This window comes from Dermacentor silvarum, chromosome 2 (genome assembly GCF_013339745.2).
Source record: "Dermacentor silvarum isolate Dsil-2018 chromosome 2, BIME_Dsil_1.4, whole genome shotgun sequence".
NCBI classification, from domain to species: Eukaryota; Metazoa; Arthropoda; class Arachnida; order Ixodida; family Ixodidae; genus Dermacentor; species Dermacentor silvarum.
Genome location: NC_051155.1, coordinates 164,298,453 through 164,316,003, shown reverse-complemented (window position 1 = coordinate 164,316,003; position 17,551 = coordinate 164,298,453). Strand labels below are relative to the sequence as shown.

At 42.2% G+C, this 17,551-nt stretch overlaps 1 protein-coding gene across 1 annotated transcript; it reads right to left on the bottom strand.

Moving 5' to 3' along the window:
• Positions 1–3,215: 3,215 nt before the first annotated feature.
• Positions 3,216–17,013, bottom strand: LOC119442031 (methyltransferase-like protein 25B). Its single transcript, XM_037706746.2, has 12 exons — positions 16,866–17,013; positions 16,667–16,779; positions 16,207–16,331; positions 14,657–14,772; positions 13,798–13,962; positions 12,457–12,585; positions 11,562–11,606; positions 11,291–11,418; positions 8,824–8,960; positions 7,063–7,192; positions 6,069–6,256; positions 3,216–3,373 (listed from the first exon to the last, which is right to left on the bottom strand). Exons 1-12 carry the CDS (start codon positions 16,974–16,976, stop codon positions 3,258–3,260), a joined length of 1,503 nt encoding a protein of 500 aa, XP_037562674.1. The 5' UTR covers positions 16,977–17,013; the 3' UTR covers positions 3,216–3,257.
• Positions 17,014–17,551: the final 538 nt, after the last annotated feature.

Genomic DNA, 17,551 nt, shown 5'->3' with positions numbered 1-17,551 from the left:
GTTTCAGCGAACACTTTCAAAAATTCTGAAAGGTTGCCTGTGGCAGATAGCACAATTCTAGTTCATGAGCTGGTCTACTCAAAGAGGCGGACATTACTTGCACGAGAAATTGAAATGCATAATCGAATAATTAACAAAAATCCACTAATGAAGTTTTAGCTAATTACCTGATGGTAGTTATTACAATTTACAAATTGCAGCTGTGGATTTCGCAAGGCGGATCCACGCGTACTTGGAACGAATTCTCGGGATGACACCAGTTTCAAGATATTAATTCCCGAACACTGCGGAGAAATGCAATGCCGTTCCAATTAGTTTCTTAACAAAACGTCACTTTATGCATTGAAGCACAAAATTAACTGGAATGCCTATGCAAACAAGAAAAAGTGATCACACAAGAATGGAGATGAATTATCAACAATGGGTGATCAAGGGAGGCCTTGTCAAAAACAAGTCACCTTGTCGAAATGTTGGCTTCAGTTTATCTTCTTTTGTTTGTGAAATGATGATTCAATAATTACCTGTGGTATACTAATTATGGTGTATGTTAGAACTAGTCTCGAAGAATGCATATTTAGCATCTGTTAAAATTGCACTGACGCAAAAGAGGGCAGTGGCTTCCCTTTTTCGGCAGAACTTGCTGCCAGTTTGACACTAACACAGTAACTGGAAATCTAGCTACATCTGCAGCAATTAAAACTTAGTTTAGTTTACATTTGTATACTTCATATTTTCGTATTGGTGAAAAATTCCCACCAGCATACTTCGTTTAGCCAGAACCAATACATGGAAGCAACAAATTTAAGGTAGATTTCACTGCAAAATGCTTGTTGCCACGAGCTCCATGACTGTGGCTGAGCATAAACAATACATCTGCTGGATCAAGGACAATTAACTCGGTTGTCATCTGTAAAACAATGCACTCCAAGTACTTCGGTATTGAAATCTTGCTGTTCTCTCTCTTGCAATTAGAAGGAACATAACTACCATTCAAGGAGAATAGTGTACTCTGAAAAATAAGGCAAACATCAGAAAAACAAAAGCTACTCATTGATACATTATCTAAAAATCTTCACATGCCATCTACTGCATATTCCAACAGATGTGATGCACAGAGGCCTTTGTCCTGCTGTGGACATAAAAATTGGCTGCTACTGATGATGATGATGAAAGCTATGGATGCACAACATACAGTTACAAGGGACAATAAAAGCGAAATAAAATGCCCTAGTAGGCTGGACTCATTATACAGATATGACAGAAATCAGTCTCTTGCACAGTGTATGCTACGATTAGCAGTAATCGAATTCTTCCAAATTTCTGTTATTTCAATGAAAATTATCTGGAAAGTCGTCACGTTTTAATTTCCAGAGAATTAAGTTGTTCCAAAATGCCAAGTTCATTGCGCCAGCCATTTGTTTGTATTGATTACTACCATGCAGACAGTCATCTTTGGATATTATGCTGGATTCAACAGTGCACCACGGGTGTCATTTCTAGGATTCAATTTAATAAATATTACCCGTTTCCGGTGTCCTTGAATGAGAGCAACAAAGATGAAATTTTTCTGTCATTCCAGAAATACCAAATTTCCTCTCAAGTTTTCTACAATGATAGACATAAAGCTAGTTCTATGAAAACTTTATTTTATAACAGTGGCACAGATTGTTTGAAGCACAAGAATAAAAAGTAACAAGTACAATAGTACAGTTAAACCTGGATGTAACGAAATTGACGAATTCCCGAAAAACTTCGTTATAAAGAGGATTTCATTATATGCAGGTTTGGCACGAAAATTCGAAAAAGAAATGCTTACCGTATTTACTCGATTCTAACGAGCCCTCGAATGTAACGCGCACCCGTTTTCCATTTTCGTCGAAGCACTCAACCTTGGAATGTCACACCAGGGCCGCGATTTTGTAGCAAGGCATTATGACTTATTCTACTCTAGTCTTATCATCCACCACTCACGGCCAGCTGATCCCGTTGATAATGCGAGCGAACCATCGCTCCGACCACTGACAGAGCGCAATAAGCGCGAAAAGGCATTATTACATTAAAGGCATCGCTACAAAATACCGGCCCTGATGCTGGATGCGTGGACGCGTGTCGTTTTGCACAAGCACGAGGTGTCGGAAACTAAGACCGAGCGACACGATGGCGTCGTAGTAGGGAGCCTACATGCACGGAAGTCCCGTATGTAGGCTCTCTACGTCGTAGCGTCGTATAGTGCCACCTAGTGTCAGGTTAGTGAAGTGAAGCGCAGAGACTTGCGCAGTAACCAAAGAGTGGCGCTGCCAGCGCATTGAAAAAGAAAATCGTTTTTTTTTTTTTCGGCAACATCAACTGGAAAAGGAGAGTGCCGGCTTGGCGGGCTAGGCCAGCTGCAGCAAGCGCCGGGATCAGGTTTGAATGAAGGGAGGGGTCACGCCCGCAGCGGCAAAATCGCCGGGTCGGGGGATGCAGCCCGCCTCGCGCACGCTCGCACGCTTGCACACGTGCGCTCGCTCTCACCTCGCAGTCGCCGCAAATTCGAGCGCGCCAAGCGCGCCGCCGCCGCTTCGCATTCCGTCGCGGCGGAGAAGGTGCTTCCGGTTGGAATATGGAGGTTCTTTATAAGCAGGTTTAACTGTATTATTTAATTTCACAAATTGCAGTGAAGTTGGTGAACACATTCCACAGCCCAAACCTCGTTTTAACGAGGTTGGCTACCCTCCCCAAGCATGGGGTAGCCAACCGTGCCCGTCCTTGGCTAACCTCCCTATCTTTCCCTTTTCGTTTCTCTCGCTTTGTTATAACACTGCGTTGGACACGATAATACCTTTGTTGCGTCCAATATTCGTTACAAGGCGCACTGCAGGTATTTTTTACATGTTGGCTTTGATGAGAAACATTATATATTTAATACATTAAATCTGATAAATCATTCTAATTGCAATTCGACTATATTAAAACTCTCACAACAAATTTGAACTGATAGATTATGTAAACATCATAAATTCATATGATAAAACTGAGTCTTCGAGAAGCGATACATAAAAAACTTTTGAGCTGCGCTTCCTCTTGACATCTGGTGAAAGAAGAATCAGAAATAAAATTTTCGTTTTTAAGACCAGTTGCGCTGGCACAAGCATAAAATGGATTTTTTGCAATGATCGAACATGGATACAGCATAGGAGCCTGAGATTTAAGCATCATCGCAAGAAAACAGAGTATCACCCACAATTTGTAAAAGCTTTATTTTATTATCTGTACACCTATAAATCTTCACAATCCTGCTCGCCTTTACGACTACTTTCTTTGAACGCCAGCAACACCAAGTTCCTTGGCGAGAGACACGGGTCAAACAGGGGCAAGAGGCTGCTCGGTATGCCTGCAAAGCAATTAAATAGATCACAGTAACATAAAGACCGCACAATAAGCAAGTACACACGTGCAATAATGTTGACTTTGTCTTCTGCCCGAGAATGCGACTTAAAATTGAAGAATACAGTCCAAACTTAGCATTGCGAACTTTCCAGTGCTCTCATCAATTTCAGTTTACGTGCGTTAATTGCGATGAAATTCAGTTTTTCCAGCGAACCTGTGGTCCGTGTACTTTTGCTCACAGGTGTACATATCAAGCCCACTTATCATCAAGTGCAGCAGTGTCCACTGCCTCTGAATGCAATATGGCTACGTGCAACAAGTAACACAACACAGAAATCTAGAGTCTTCGTCAGCCTAATCTCCAAGGTGGGGCAAGGGCCACTCCCACTGATCTCATCTTGCATCTCATCCTTTAACAGCTGACTTCGTCATGTGCCTGCACATTTCCTAATCTCTTCAGTTCTCCTAAACCTCTGCCACTTTGGACGGCCTTTCCTTTCTCTTGGAATCCATTCTGCTAAATCTTCAAAGAGCACAGGTTATCTGTTCTATGTACAGTATAGACCACTTATAACGTAACCGTTTATAGTGCAGAACTGGCTACAACGCGGCCTTTTCCGACTCCCGTTTGCCCTCCCATAGAACTCCATGTATACGCATACCGCTTACAGTGCAGCCGCGTGAGACGAAATACCGGTTATAATGCGGCTTCCGCAAGAAAATCTCACCGACAAGGGCGGCAGCGAGCACGCTTCTCAACAAGTGCATGCTCCCGGCTGGTGTATCCATTATTCAATGCAATCAAATTCTCGTCAATTCGGACTTATTTTCGGACTACTTTCGGAGCTTGGTGAGCGAGGAGCGCCGCAAATATGCGATGCAAAAGAACAAGAACGGCGCTAGCGTCCAACCGAAACGAAGCGGTGGAGTCCGCATCGCCACAGCTGAAATCGTACGTGAATCACAGCAACGCCGGAACGCTTCGAGCCTATTTGTGTTCTTAAAGCCTGTATTCTTGTGTTTACTGCTGTGCATAACACCGCGTTGGCCGCGGGCTTTCGTAACTGCGTAGTCGTCATCCACGATCGGATCGATAGCGGCCTCAGTTTTCTCCACAGCGGTTGTGGCGAACTGTAGTTTCATTTTTACTCGGTATGCGCGTCGGCCACGTGCCTAAAAACTGCATAGTCACCATCGATGATCGCATAGCGACCGCAGTTTCGACTGCCCCTCAGTTGTTGCAGCAAATGGTAGTTAATTCGTCCAGACTCGGTGCGTGCGTCAGGCACGTGCCTTCAGCACTGCAAAGTCGCCGCTCATAATCGTGTCGATAGCAGTCACGGTTTTTTCCGCAGCAGTTGCGGCAAACAGATATTTCATTTTGACTCGGTGCAAAGCTGTCGAGCTTGAAGAGCACCGCGTACATCGCGATAGTACAAAGCGTGTCTACATGCTTGGTCTAGATGTTTTGCATACGTGCAGGGCTTGAAAATCGTTGTTTTGGTTATAGTGCGGTACCGCTTATAGTGCAGATATTCGAGACTCCGGCGAATTACGTTATAAGCGGTCTACGCTGTACTCCCACATCGGCCTGACTCCCCTATTTTTTCCATTGAATTCCAACTACAATATCTGTTACATGCATTTTCGCTTTAATCCAGACTCTCATCTTACATACTCTTCATGTTACATCTATCATTTCTTATTCCATTACATGTAACATAATCCTTAACTTCTTTTGTTATCTTTATTACCCATGTTACCTTACTATCTTTGTTATCCTCCAAGTTGCAGCCCCATAGGTAGAATGGCAGAATGTATTGACTAGCGGATGTGTAATGCCGACTGAGTGCAAATAATAAGTCGGGGAAATAATTATCGGGGAAATAAAAAAATACATTCTGGCCTTAATCGGAGCTATATTTTAATTCATTCTTCTAGGTGGCAGTTTGTAACTAGAAATCGCAAGAGTTCCCTTTATCAAGTGGTTACTGAATATCATAACACTATGCCTCTCAGGGATTTGATGTGAAAAGAGCACTTGCACTTTAGAAAAATAATTTACTCAACCTGCCTCAGCAGTTGTGTCCGGCCTGAGGAAATGCAGAGTGCTAGCCATAACATGAAGGCTTTATGAAATGTTACTGTAGGCACACTAACACACCAGGTGCTTCAATGAAGAATTTTAGTACTTCTTTAATGCACTGCAACAGCAATACAGAGCTGGTTTTTCGTCACTGTATAATTTGCAGTCGCACACACGACTAATTGTGTGATAATCAGTAATTACCCAGTACTCCATCTTGAATTTTACATAATTACTTTTAAATGAACGGCCATGTTTAATGAATGGCGATATAGAACACTAATGCATTACTCCGTAAGTTTGGTAAATGCTGGCTCAACACTGTAGCTTGTCTCAGAATTTCTATTAAGCAGACATGCTTCTGGCACTGAGCAGTTGCAATACCACAACTGCAATGTGTCCGCTAAAGTAGTGCGAAAGGTTTAACTTATAACAAATAATCAATTAGTTGATTATCACACAGTTCCTGATGTTTGCAGGAGCAAATAATGCATATATGCATCCAATATTGCTTACTTAACTCCACTTCTTTACTTGTAATCTCAACCAGAATATCAGTTACCCAAGCATTTATACTACGCAAAGTCGCAGTGCAGTCAAGGACAAGACTCACAACGATCCCAGAGGTACAACATGCGGTCAACGAGGATCAGCGATTCAATGACAGGTGCCAGGAGGAGGCGTAAGGAGTAGAACACGACGACATGCTGCCATTCATCCATTGCCAGCTCCAGTTCAGGTGAATCCAGATCTTCGTCAGGCAAAGGAAATGGGAATTTCTCCAGTGCTTTCCTTGCATACCTAGAAGTGTGGCCATGCAAATATAATGGCAAATACACTTAGATCGAACCTGAATATCTTGAATGATTCCCTATGCCAAAAGCTTATTTTCCTGAAAACTGAGCATAAAAGCATGTGTGCGCTTTCTTTATATATTGAAATCCCTCCCACTAGTGCGTTAAATGCATTGAAGAATGCGACATGTCACACCACAGTACCATCTTTAGAAATTTCTACAATGTGACTGCTATAAGCTTTTACACATGGTTGGTGCCATCAAGTAACATTGAAGCCAGACTTGTCACATGGCTGGTGTTATGTCTTATTTAGTTTCTAACCACACATAGGCAAGAAAAGTTGCAAAATGTGACAGTGACAGTTATAAAATGAACGTCAATGTAATTGAAAACAATACACTGAGAGTAACTCCCTGGCTACTGCCTCTCCAGTCACCTACAGTCACGAACAGTGCACCGTACAAACAGGGCTGCAATGGGTGCGCACCCACGCTGTGCACATATGCATTAAATTCCATTCTGGAACCCAAATCTCTGCAGATTGAAATCATTAGAAATCTCAGACCTCTCACTATATCCAGCAATCATCAAAGGTGTGTGGAAGGTTGTGGGCAGCATCATATTTGCATATTCTTACTTATCCCTTATTGGGCACCTTAGCAATTACTTGTCAGCGCAGTAGCACAGAGCATGCCTTTAAGTTCACACTTCAATGAAAGTCCACGGCATCTGCTATGATGGATGGTAATTTTAGGATTTGCATTTTATAAAGAACAGAAAGCTCATGCAACCAAGTGAGCAGATACCTACTGTGAAAACGTCAAACTAGCAGCATGCTTGACAGAGCCCAACCCACAGTGCCTCTGATCTTTGTAGTGATTCGCAATCAGTCTCTCTAGCAGGGCTCGGTAGCAGTGGATCTTCAGTGCCAATGGTGACTCTGTTCAGGTGAAATGGTCAGCGATACAAGACACGTCACTGACAGCATATCCCGATTACTCTGGATCCCAACGCTCCATGTGGTGCAGCTTCCTCAAGGTGCAGTATTGACAACAACCCCTCGTGTCCAATGCCCACACATCACGCATCATACATGAAATAATTAATTGACTTTAATAGATGTCTGCAAATACATCTTGCAACAGGTGCCAGAAGCCAATGAAGTGTGCAATGATTTGCAGCTTTTACATTTCAAGCGAGCTATGTCAACATAGAAACCCTCCACATTTCAGCGTGGCAGTTTCCAGGCAGCATAGCAAATTATAAATCTTTGTTTTAAACCATTCAAGGTGATCAATCATCTATATGCATCATCAAAGCAAAACTGGTTAGCATGTTCCAAGCAGCTGTATGGTATTATATAATACTGTTGATGCATTCCTAATTCATATGACCTTTTATATGCTCACAGTTACTTGAAGGGTCCTGAACCACTTTTTATCGAAGTGGAGAAAGACATTTGAGGTGAAAATAGGCTATTTCAGAAATACTTTGACGCAAAAAGTACTTCAATGCGTTCAGCAGAAGCGGAGTTATTGGCAATCAAACACAGCCTCCGCTGTGCTCCTCCTTCAATGCCTTGCACTGCGAAGGCTACGGCAGAGTGGGGCGGGGCCATAACGCTCCGCCTTAAAAACGTCACCGTGGCGCGCAGTTCAAGTTTCCAATTTTGGTGCTGACGCCACGCTAAACGTAAGCCAAACGCAGTTGTCCTCAGAGAGCCGCAGTGCACTTAGCCAGCGGACTCATGACGGCAACCCACGGTGGCCGGGGTGCAACCGACCGCAGCGACAAATAGCAGCCGCATATTGGAATGTGCTTTATTGCGCAGTAAAGCACACAGAAGAGAGTGAGGATCATGGCTTTCTTGAAATGAGAGCGTTTGAGAGAAAGGTGACTTTGCGCACTGCTTGAGAGCTCCACGCACCGCGTACGACAACAAAACTTGGCTGAGATGTTCACAGCAGCGTATGCTACCCGCGGACTATGTTATTTCACCAAGCCCGAGAGGTGGTTCAGGGCCCCTTTAAGTGCATTGAAATTTTCTGTTTTAATTATACAATTTGATGCACAAGTTTTCATGAATGATGTTTTTTCCCCCCTCTTTTCACAAAAAGATCAAGCACATTATCCAAAGTCTGAATATTATGTAATAATCATACAGCCAATAGAATACCTATACTAAGTGTCAGGAAGATAATCACACTATATGTTGGCCCACTAGTAAGATCGGCACAAATATAGAAACAATAGGATGTAGCATTCAGTTAAGGAAACATGTAATGTAAAACTATACATCCCCATAAAAGTGAAAATGTGAAAAAATTTCACCAAATGATGTTTTCAAATCTAATCATTTAGCTTGAGAGCAAGAATATCTTTTCCCTTCTTAACATCTCCACTTACACCACTAGTTTTCCAATTTAGTGCATGAAATGTTGCTTTATTACAAGTGTCCGAGTTGAACTATGCAAACTTGCCTGCTTGGGCCAGGTTTGTCTTTCTACGTGTTGATACAAAATAAGAAGAAAGATAAATATATCTTAGGAAACTGTGCAAGCAAAACTTTACCTTTTAATTTCTTGGTATACACTTCAAACGCATGACAAGCAACCTCTCGTGCTTGGTAGCTGAGCGCAGCAACATTCCCCAGGGCACAGACATGGCTGCTCATAGGGTACGCCATTTTCGTTTCCATTTCATCGCATCTGGCAAAACAAAGTCAGAAGCTGATGCCAACAAAACCTCAAAGAGCAGCTTTCAGACGTAGTGTACCTTAGCAAGTACACTGGTGAGTAAAATTATACAGACTGGAGGCTACGTGAAAAAAATATTAATTGCATCATGCCTTGTATGCGCAGCCTAAAACTGACAAGGAAACAATGTGAAACTCTGTTCTCTGTGATACCCTAACTGCAACACTCTATTTCAGACCTACACATTTTTTTCTTTTTTTTCCATGGAAACCATTGTCTCTTGTTTTGCTCATGGGGGTACCATTGGTAATTTTTAAAATAATGTCACTAAATATTTATTGCTTCAATTGAGGTGACACGATGAGATAGAGTATGCAAGAGGAAAGCCATGGATACTACTAGAGCTTAAATTATGGGGTTTTACGTGCCAAAACCAGTTCTGATTATGAGGCACGCCGTAGTGGGGGACTCCGGAAATTTGGACCACCTGGGGTTCTTTAACGTGCACCTAAATCTAAGTACACGGGTGTTTTCGCATTTCGCCCCCATCGAAATGCGGCCGCCGTGTACTACTAGAGCTCTTAAATTACTTCCTATTCAGTTATGTTTTTGAAGCCTTCATGCCATATCTACAACACCTAGGCTGTGGAATGCCACTCTCATGAGTAGCTCGTTATATCTGCATCTGCAGATGGTAAAATAGCCAATTTAGCTAGCAGAAATGGTTAAACAACAATCACAAATCAAGTACGGGGAGTTTTACCACCCTCATTTATTTATAATTATTTGCACACCAAGATTCTGTAGAGGCTAAATAAATACATATGACTCATATAGTCATCATTACATCTATATGAATAAAATCAAGAGTTTCGTCTAGCTCACCAAATAGAATTTTAAACCTAGCAAAAATGTGTTTGCTTTGTACACTGTGAAAACTTAAAACACCAAAGGAAGTTTTCTGTCAGCGTGTTAAGCTTTAGCATTAATGCACCACAGAAGAACAGCAGAACAGTGTGTCCTGATACTTGGCAGTGCTTTAGGTTATGGTCCAATAATGTATTTGATAGGAATACTTTCAGCAGAAATGGAGTTGCTGTTTACTGTTAGGTACTGTTTTGCGAGACTTACAATGACCGCATATTCTGCATCAAGAAAGCCTATTTTCCTTAGTGGCTTTACTCCATCCTGCCAATGCCTATTTTCCTTAGTGGCTTTACTCCATCCTGCCAATGCCGACCCAGTGGTTGTGCTTGACAGCTTGGAGAGGAACTTGTTCCCCGTACCCCCTTTTCTCACCAGATCTTCTCAGCAGCATTATGATCGGCTTGAACTTTCATAAATTGTGGGAAACCAAACCGGCGCACGTTCCCGTGTCGGGGCAATTATCTTCATCCCCAAGAGGCAGTTATGATCTTCCTGGAAACTCTACCTCTCAAATGTGGGAAACATGCCCGAGCGCTTTTCCCGTGACAAGATAAAATCACCTTCATCCCCAAGAAAGCGTCACCCCTCTACGACCTGAGCAGACACAAAGGCGAGCAACCAAAGGAGAGGACACGAGGGGGAAGAGGTCATCAACTTGACAACCCGACAAAGGCACTGACACTTCCACAAGTTCCCTGAAGGAGACGTCGGCTACACCACAAGACTGTGAGGGGTGATTTAAGGCCGTCCTGGTCCCCTCGTGTGAGACAGAACTGCTCGAGACTCGGATAGAGTCACAACCATGTACCAATGAAGTGAATACAATCTTTTCTATTTTTCATCATCACGATGCCCGCTTTCGTCACTGTTTCCTGATTCTTGCGGTGCCGACCCACCTCACCCAATCGAGATCGTATCAGCAGGAATACTAAAGCAAGGGCAGTGATTGTGGAAAGCCAAAATCACTGCCCTCTTGGTTGCTGAATCCCATGTTTTCTCTACAAGGCAAAGCAAATGTTGTTCTTGACAAAGCATGGTTGTTCTTTGAAGCGTGCAAGGTTCTATGGCACTAGCAGTGCTGAAAAAGATGCCACTGCCACACAATGAGAAGAAAAATTTTTTTTCTTTTTCAGAACTATAACAACCTTCTGGAGGCACACTTGTAGTTCCTGCTCCAATAACATTGGCAGAAAGCATGTCAAAATGTTTTCTGTTGTTGCATCAACAGAAAACACACCAAACACAATTACCATCAATTAATGATCATCCCAATAGTAATAAACACAAGCTATGCGCTCTATAGTACCTTCACAAGCCTTTAATGGCTTTATATGTAAGCACTCCTTTTCAAAACTATTTCAACATGCTGACTCATGACTGAACATAATCTGAAACACAATAAAAAGATCACATACTTGTCTTCGCTGAGCTTCATGTAACAGCAGCCAACAGAAACAAGGCCCCGAGCAGCAGGCGAGTCAGCAAAAAGCTGAATCATGGATGGGCCTAGATTTCCACACGTATGAAGACCGACAAGTACAAACTAAAATTGGTAAAAGAACAGAAAAAGAGAGACAGAGTGAAATTTGCTTAAAAATGCTGTTCCTGCAAGTACATACCAGCAGCATGATACGGGCCATTTACGCATCAAGTTTTTGATAATAAGGTGATGTTGCAGGTACTTACATCTTCTACACCAGACTTTCCTCTTCCCCATGCTTTCTCTGCCACCTGAAAAAAATAGACTAAAGTTGTCATATAATGAAATTAAGTTAAATGAGTATAGGGCAACACAATATGCTTGTTTGATATGTATTGTAAAAAATGGCATAGATGTTTCATTTAAACTGTAATTTTATTCGTTGTGAAATACTACAATGTATACCCTGAAGGTAGTAACGGTAGCAGCATAAGCTTTTGGAGTGCAAAAATGCAAGAAAAGAACTAGTATGCATCCAGTGCTTCTTCCTTTGAATTGAAATATTCATTCTATAATTTTCCGTGCAACAACCACCACATCGCTTACCTAAATTCCAGGCGGAGTTTGAAGTTGCGAACATTTTATGCAAATTTGGTGCTCCAAAAAGTTCTGCTGTACCTTCATGCTTTACATGTACAATAAGAAGAGCATGCATATCTGGACAGTTTTGCACTCTCGACACATTCTGTCACATGAGTAATTCTGATTAAACAATTTTAAGTTAAATAAAGAAGCAATAAAGCACACTAGAGCAACACATGGCCATGGTTCTGTGTCATCAGGACATGTCACGAGACCTGCCTTACAATGAGGCCGCAAAAGACTGACACAGACTAAAATATAGTATAGTGTCTCATAATATCCTATATGCTGCAAGACGGGGTAACTAGAATTCGCTGGGAAAGGCCTTTGTCTTGCAGCGTACATAAGTAGGATGATGATGATGTGTAGCAAGAGACAGTAAAGCAAAGCAGCTTTGTTCACGGTAGCAGAAACATGAACCATAAAACAATCGTGGCAGCAAAAAATGTGCACGCTGCATTCACTAAGCACACTCACAAAAAGATTCAAGAATGAAAGCAATAACAGCAAGGGGAGCACCTGTTCTAGTTCGGCAGGTGTCGTAGCCATAGAAATTTCTAGCTCGACGTGCCGAGGGAGATGGCAAGCTGAATCTGTCACTTCTGCCTCTATTTCCATTGCCTTTTTCTTCTGGACATGAAGCGCTGCCTGTGCAAAAAAAGAAAAAGTCATACAGATTACAGTCTCACGAAGCCAGGGACTACTTATCACCATAGCCTACCAAAAATACTAAATTTTCCTAGACATGCATGGCTGGGCCTGCCACTAGAAATGTTTTTATCTTTATATCTTAACTTTTAATGCAGGGTTATCTTTGCTACTGCAGCAACAAAATATCTGAACACTGGATATGGAACAATGCTATTCCATACATTATTTGCTTATTCACTTGAATATGCAAATGATGTTTCTGTAGAAGGATTTTTACAACTGCAAGTAAGCAGAGTTTCATTTGCTGCTCCAAATGTATCGTAGACCTCTCCCAAGTGTGTTCCACTGCTGTACACAGAAAAGTATGCCACTCTTATGCGTAGCTCGACACCCAACCACTAGCCGTTCTCGATATGCTGATCACCGCACTGCAGCTACTTCTTGAAACTTTTTACTGCAGTAGCATTATAGGAAAAATAGATACAAATAATAAATCAGTTGAGACTGATACAGTGTCCTTTGAAAGCTATTTTTATTAGTTTTGAGGTAATAGGTTGATTATTAAAAATGCAAAATGAAGGTCGAAGGTCAATTATTAAAATTTCGTGTCCAAACACCTGGCCAGAAAGTCAATGCTATGTCACTGATTCCAAAGTATTTTTTTATATTTGGGCTGTTGTGGCTGAATAAAAGTTCTTGAAACTTGCAAAGTTGAGTGTTTGGCTCTTTTGGAATACAGTGTAGTCCATCTTTGCTAACAAAATTTAACTAGGTCACAGGAGACGCCGTCAAAATCCATGACACCACAGTGAGCTGGTGCGGGAATTTCGAGCCAGCGTTGCCACCTGCCTTTGTCTTTTCTGGCTTATAGAGACTCCTTCCATGGTAAGAATGGGCTTTATCATATTGCACAAGGGCACTTTACTATTAGTACAGCTCAAACTATTTTTCTTTTCAGAATCTCTTTAAAGGATGTCACCTTCACCAGGCGAGCACTCCATGGCTTGGAAAGCACAAATTTTGTTGAAAAGGAGTGATGCATCTTCTAAGCAACTATATCTATTTCCTCAACATCCCAGCAAACTGCTTGGTGCTATCATAAAAACTGAGGCATCATAGGTCCTTCCCTAATTGTGGCAGCTCTCCGAATTTGCAAAGGCAATGCTTGCGGCAGTTGTGCGCCATGAATGGATGCAAAGAAAGGCACACCTGCTGGTCAAATCGCTGCGCTGACGTCAAGTGGCTGCCAACTAAGTCCACAGTGGCGACGTGCAGCTTCTTGTCGAGTGCCAACAAGCGAGCCAGATGGCCTTGCCCAGACCCGACATCTAGCATGTGTGAGCAGTCACACTTCTGAGCAAGCAACTCAATCACCTGGGTTGCAAGAACAACAGTTGATATAGACAAGCAATAGCTAGCAATGGGGCTAAAAGAAGTTGCAAAAAGGTCCATGCTCCCTCCCTGCCTTAGCTTGGACTGATCGGAGGGGGGATGTAATGATTTGCCTCACAATGGAATACATGAATGACTGAAGACAACTACAAGTGCTCCAAAGTAGCCAGCTTTCCCAGCCATTCATGTACTCAGCATGAAATAGCACAGAACAAGAGTTTAAAAGTACCCGAAAGATTGGACAGTTTCCGACTGGCACCGCAATTTTTTTCACATGCCACAAAATGCATGGTCAACCTTTACATCAACACATATTTGTCAGTTTTCCAGAATCCCCTGACTGAATGTATGAAGAGCTACAATGTCATTGCCAAGTTAACCACTACCAAAATATTCATGCTGCTTCCTTAGCAGAGATTTCGGAGCAATAAGCTCAAAAGGGGCAGAGTAAAATGTTGATTCTTTGTTTCTTTTCATTTACTGCACCTTTCTGCTCCTGTGTATAGGAAAAGTTTCTGTATCTTACTGCAACTGGGGTCCCAGACATAGAAATGCAATTTTGAAGTAAGTAAGCACACATCAAAAATACTACATATGCTATGATTACACGGAGTGTCATCCATTCCCATGCGACCATCAGCATAGCATTAATAAGGTGAGAAAAAAGCTTGCATACCATTGCCAACCTAATGATTTCATGCTGCTTCTTTACTTTTACATGCTTCCTAAAAGCATGAGTCAAATTCCTATTGCCACAGAGGTGAAAGGCTGGCCACTGCAGATTTTTCCCATCTGATGCAAGAAAGAAAGAAAGATGGAGGTGAGGCACTTCCATATTTTAGTGACTACAAAGCAAAAGCTCCAAATGCAAATTGAATAGTTTCCCCCCCTCAATTTGTCATTGCCACATCGCTGGGTAAGCTTGGTGGCTAAACATTTCTGCAGAGTAACCTGTTCATTTTGGTTTAATTTCTAATGACCTGAACAATGCTTCCAACCACAATTGGTTTCAGAGCCAGTTTGGCTTCTTCCTCATGGGCTGAAGATGAGATTGGAATAAGCCCAGCTCAAATGCACATGAGAAAGGAAGCAGGCGCTGACAGAAGTCCCTGCTCATTCTCCAAGCATAGTCTTCCATATCTGGTATTACTGATGAACAGGAAAAATGAAAAGTGGGACAGGAGGCAATAGTGCAACTGAGGCCATACTAGTGTTTTGCATCAACAATTAATTGCAATAGCGAAGCACAGGCTGTGAAGATTCATAAATAATGAAGCCATGTATAAATGGCTCACCTGGCTCAACCACTGGATCGCTCACTCTCGAATTTCCCAGAAAGGTGGCCATTCCACGATACTTTTCATTTCGTACCATGTTTGTGTGTAATATAGTTGCCTCTTTAATCCAAAATAAGTCTGAAGTTGTGGGTTGTCCGTGGCAATGTCGCTAAACATTGCATGTTTAGTAATGCCACAGCACCACTGTTCCTATCACTGAGGCAATTACATTTTCTACGTTTCCCTAGGTTTATTTTATTCCAGACAAAACAGACAAGTGAAAGACGGCATCAAACACAGTGCACTGTGAGGCGCCACCTCTCCTACAAATCTGAATGCAACCAATCAAACAGTTTAGCCTGAAGACCTATTTATACCATAGGCTCCTTTGTTTACGCAACAACAGCAAAATTATCTTTCAACTAATTTTTACTTCTCATCAATGTTTAAGGCTGCTCTGATGCACTTTGTCAATTACCTGAGGAAAAAGTCAGGTGGGCTCTGAAACAGCAGTACAAACCATGAACAATATAGATTACCGTTTAAAGATTGTTTTTCATCTACATATAAAGCTGCAGCGACTCTGATCCGTCATCAATAAACTATGAAGAAAAAGATGAGTTAGCTGTGAAAGGTTTGGCAAAATTGATACAATTTTGGCTGGGGACGATGTGCCGTCCACAACGTTTGTTGACCTTGATCTTTTAATACTTCACGCCACAGGGCAACAGCTTATTTTACTTGTACCTTTTAGAGGAAAACTTATCAATGCCTCTTTTAAAAGGGATGTAATAGTCCTTAGTGGACTCATAACTTTGAGGGGGGAAATTAAGATGTATTCCATTGAGAAATTGTTTAACATCGTTTGACAACTCTAGAAGGATGTTGCGAGATTTCGAAAAAAAAAAAAAAACATCTTCTTTGTGTCAAACACGCACAGTTCACTCACCGGCGCGCTCATTTGGTGGCAGAAGAGGGATGTCAGCTGGTGATGCGACAGGGCTCCGGTTGAGCGCAAGCAGTCTGGCTACTGGAGCAAGACACATCAGCGACAGCGGCCATACTGAGTGCTTCCTGGGAATAAAAGCAAGTTAAGAGGTTCGTCAACGCTCGTACTGAAACGCGAGCTTTTGCAAATACGCGGGAAAGCGTGGATCTACGCGGGGTTAATTGTTTGCAGCGCGCACGAAGAGAGGATCGTCCAAGCATATGTGTTACTACGCTTCTCAAATAAGCGTCGCACCTCAAATAAGCGTCGAGAAAAGGGACGCGCGCCAATAGACAAACAACGAGAGCAACAGTTAGCTGTACACGGTCGAGAAAATTAAGTCGGATAAAGATCAGTGGGATAAACACATATGGTGCCTCTGTAAAGCGACAGACATAAAAGGGTTAGCTGGTGTACGTACTGTGCAGGCAGTCCCGTTTCTAGCCAGATGGAAAGATCGCTCAATTCAATGGTCGACAGTGTCTTCTGCCACGAAGACGGTAGTTTGTGCCACTGCTGTTCAACGAAGTAATCCTGCGAGCACGCACGCATTGGCATCCACGCAGACGCCGAGAAAAATACTCGGGGTTGCTAAGCGCGAAGAGTAGTTTAATACTTACCAAGACATAGGCGTCGTTTAGCCAGGAGTACTGAGACAGAAAAGTGCCCAAAAGTGTAGCATACTTTCTGACATCCGAAACATGCTGCGCGTCGCAAACAAGCGGGCACATGGCAGACGTAAACACGAACTGAAATCTGCTGATGATGATAGTACCGTAATGATAGCAACAATAATACGCGTCATAATAATAATAATAATAATAATAATAATAATAATAATAATAATAATAATAATAATAATAATAATAATAATAATAATAATAATAATAATAATAATAATAATAATAATAATAATAATAATAATAATAATAATAATAATAGCACATGTTCTGGGGGCCACTTTTTCGCTCGCTTTGCTGGCGCATTTATGGGCACGCACGGCAGAAGTGCTTTATTTCGATGAATATATGTCGTTCGCCTGCTTAAAACAACTCTACTTGGTTGGAGGAACGTCCCTTTATATTTCTGCCGACAATCCATCGACAATCCGATTGACTCCGACGCGGCGAGCAGCGGTAAGCGCAGCGCGCCGTCTGCTCGAGCAACGACGCGTTTCTCTCGTGTTCGAAATGACGGTATTTTGACTGTAAGTGTCATGAAACCTTCTACCTGCTCAGGATTTGGCGTCTAAATAACAAAAAATTGCACGAAGCTCTCTTGCCCCAGCGCAGGTACACTGTAGCGC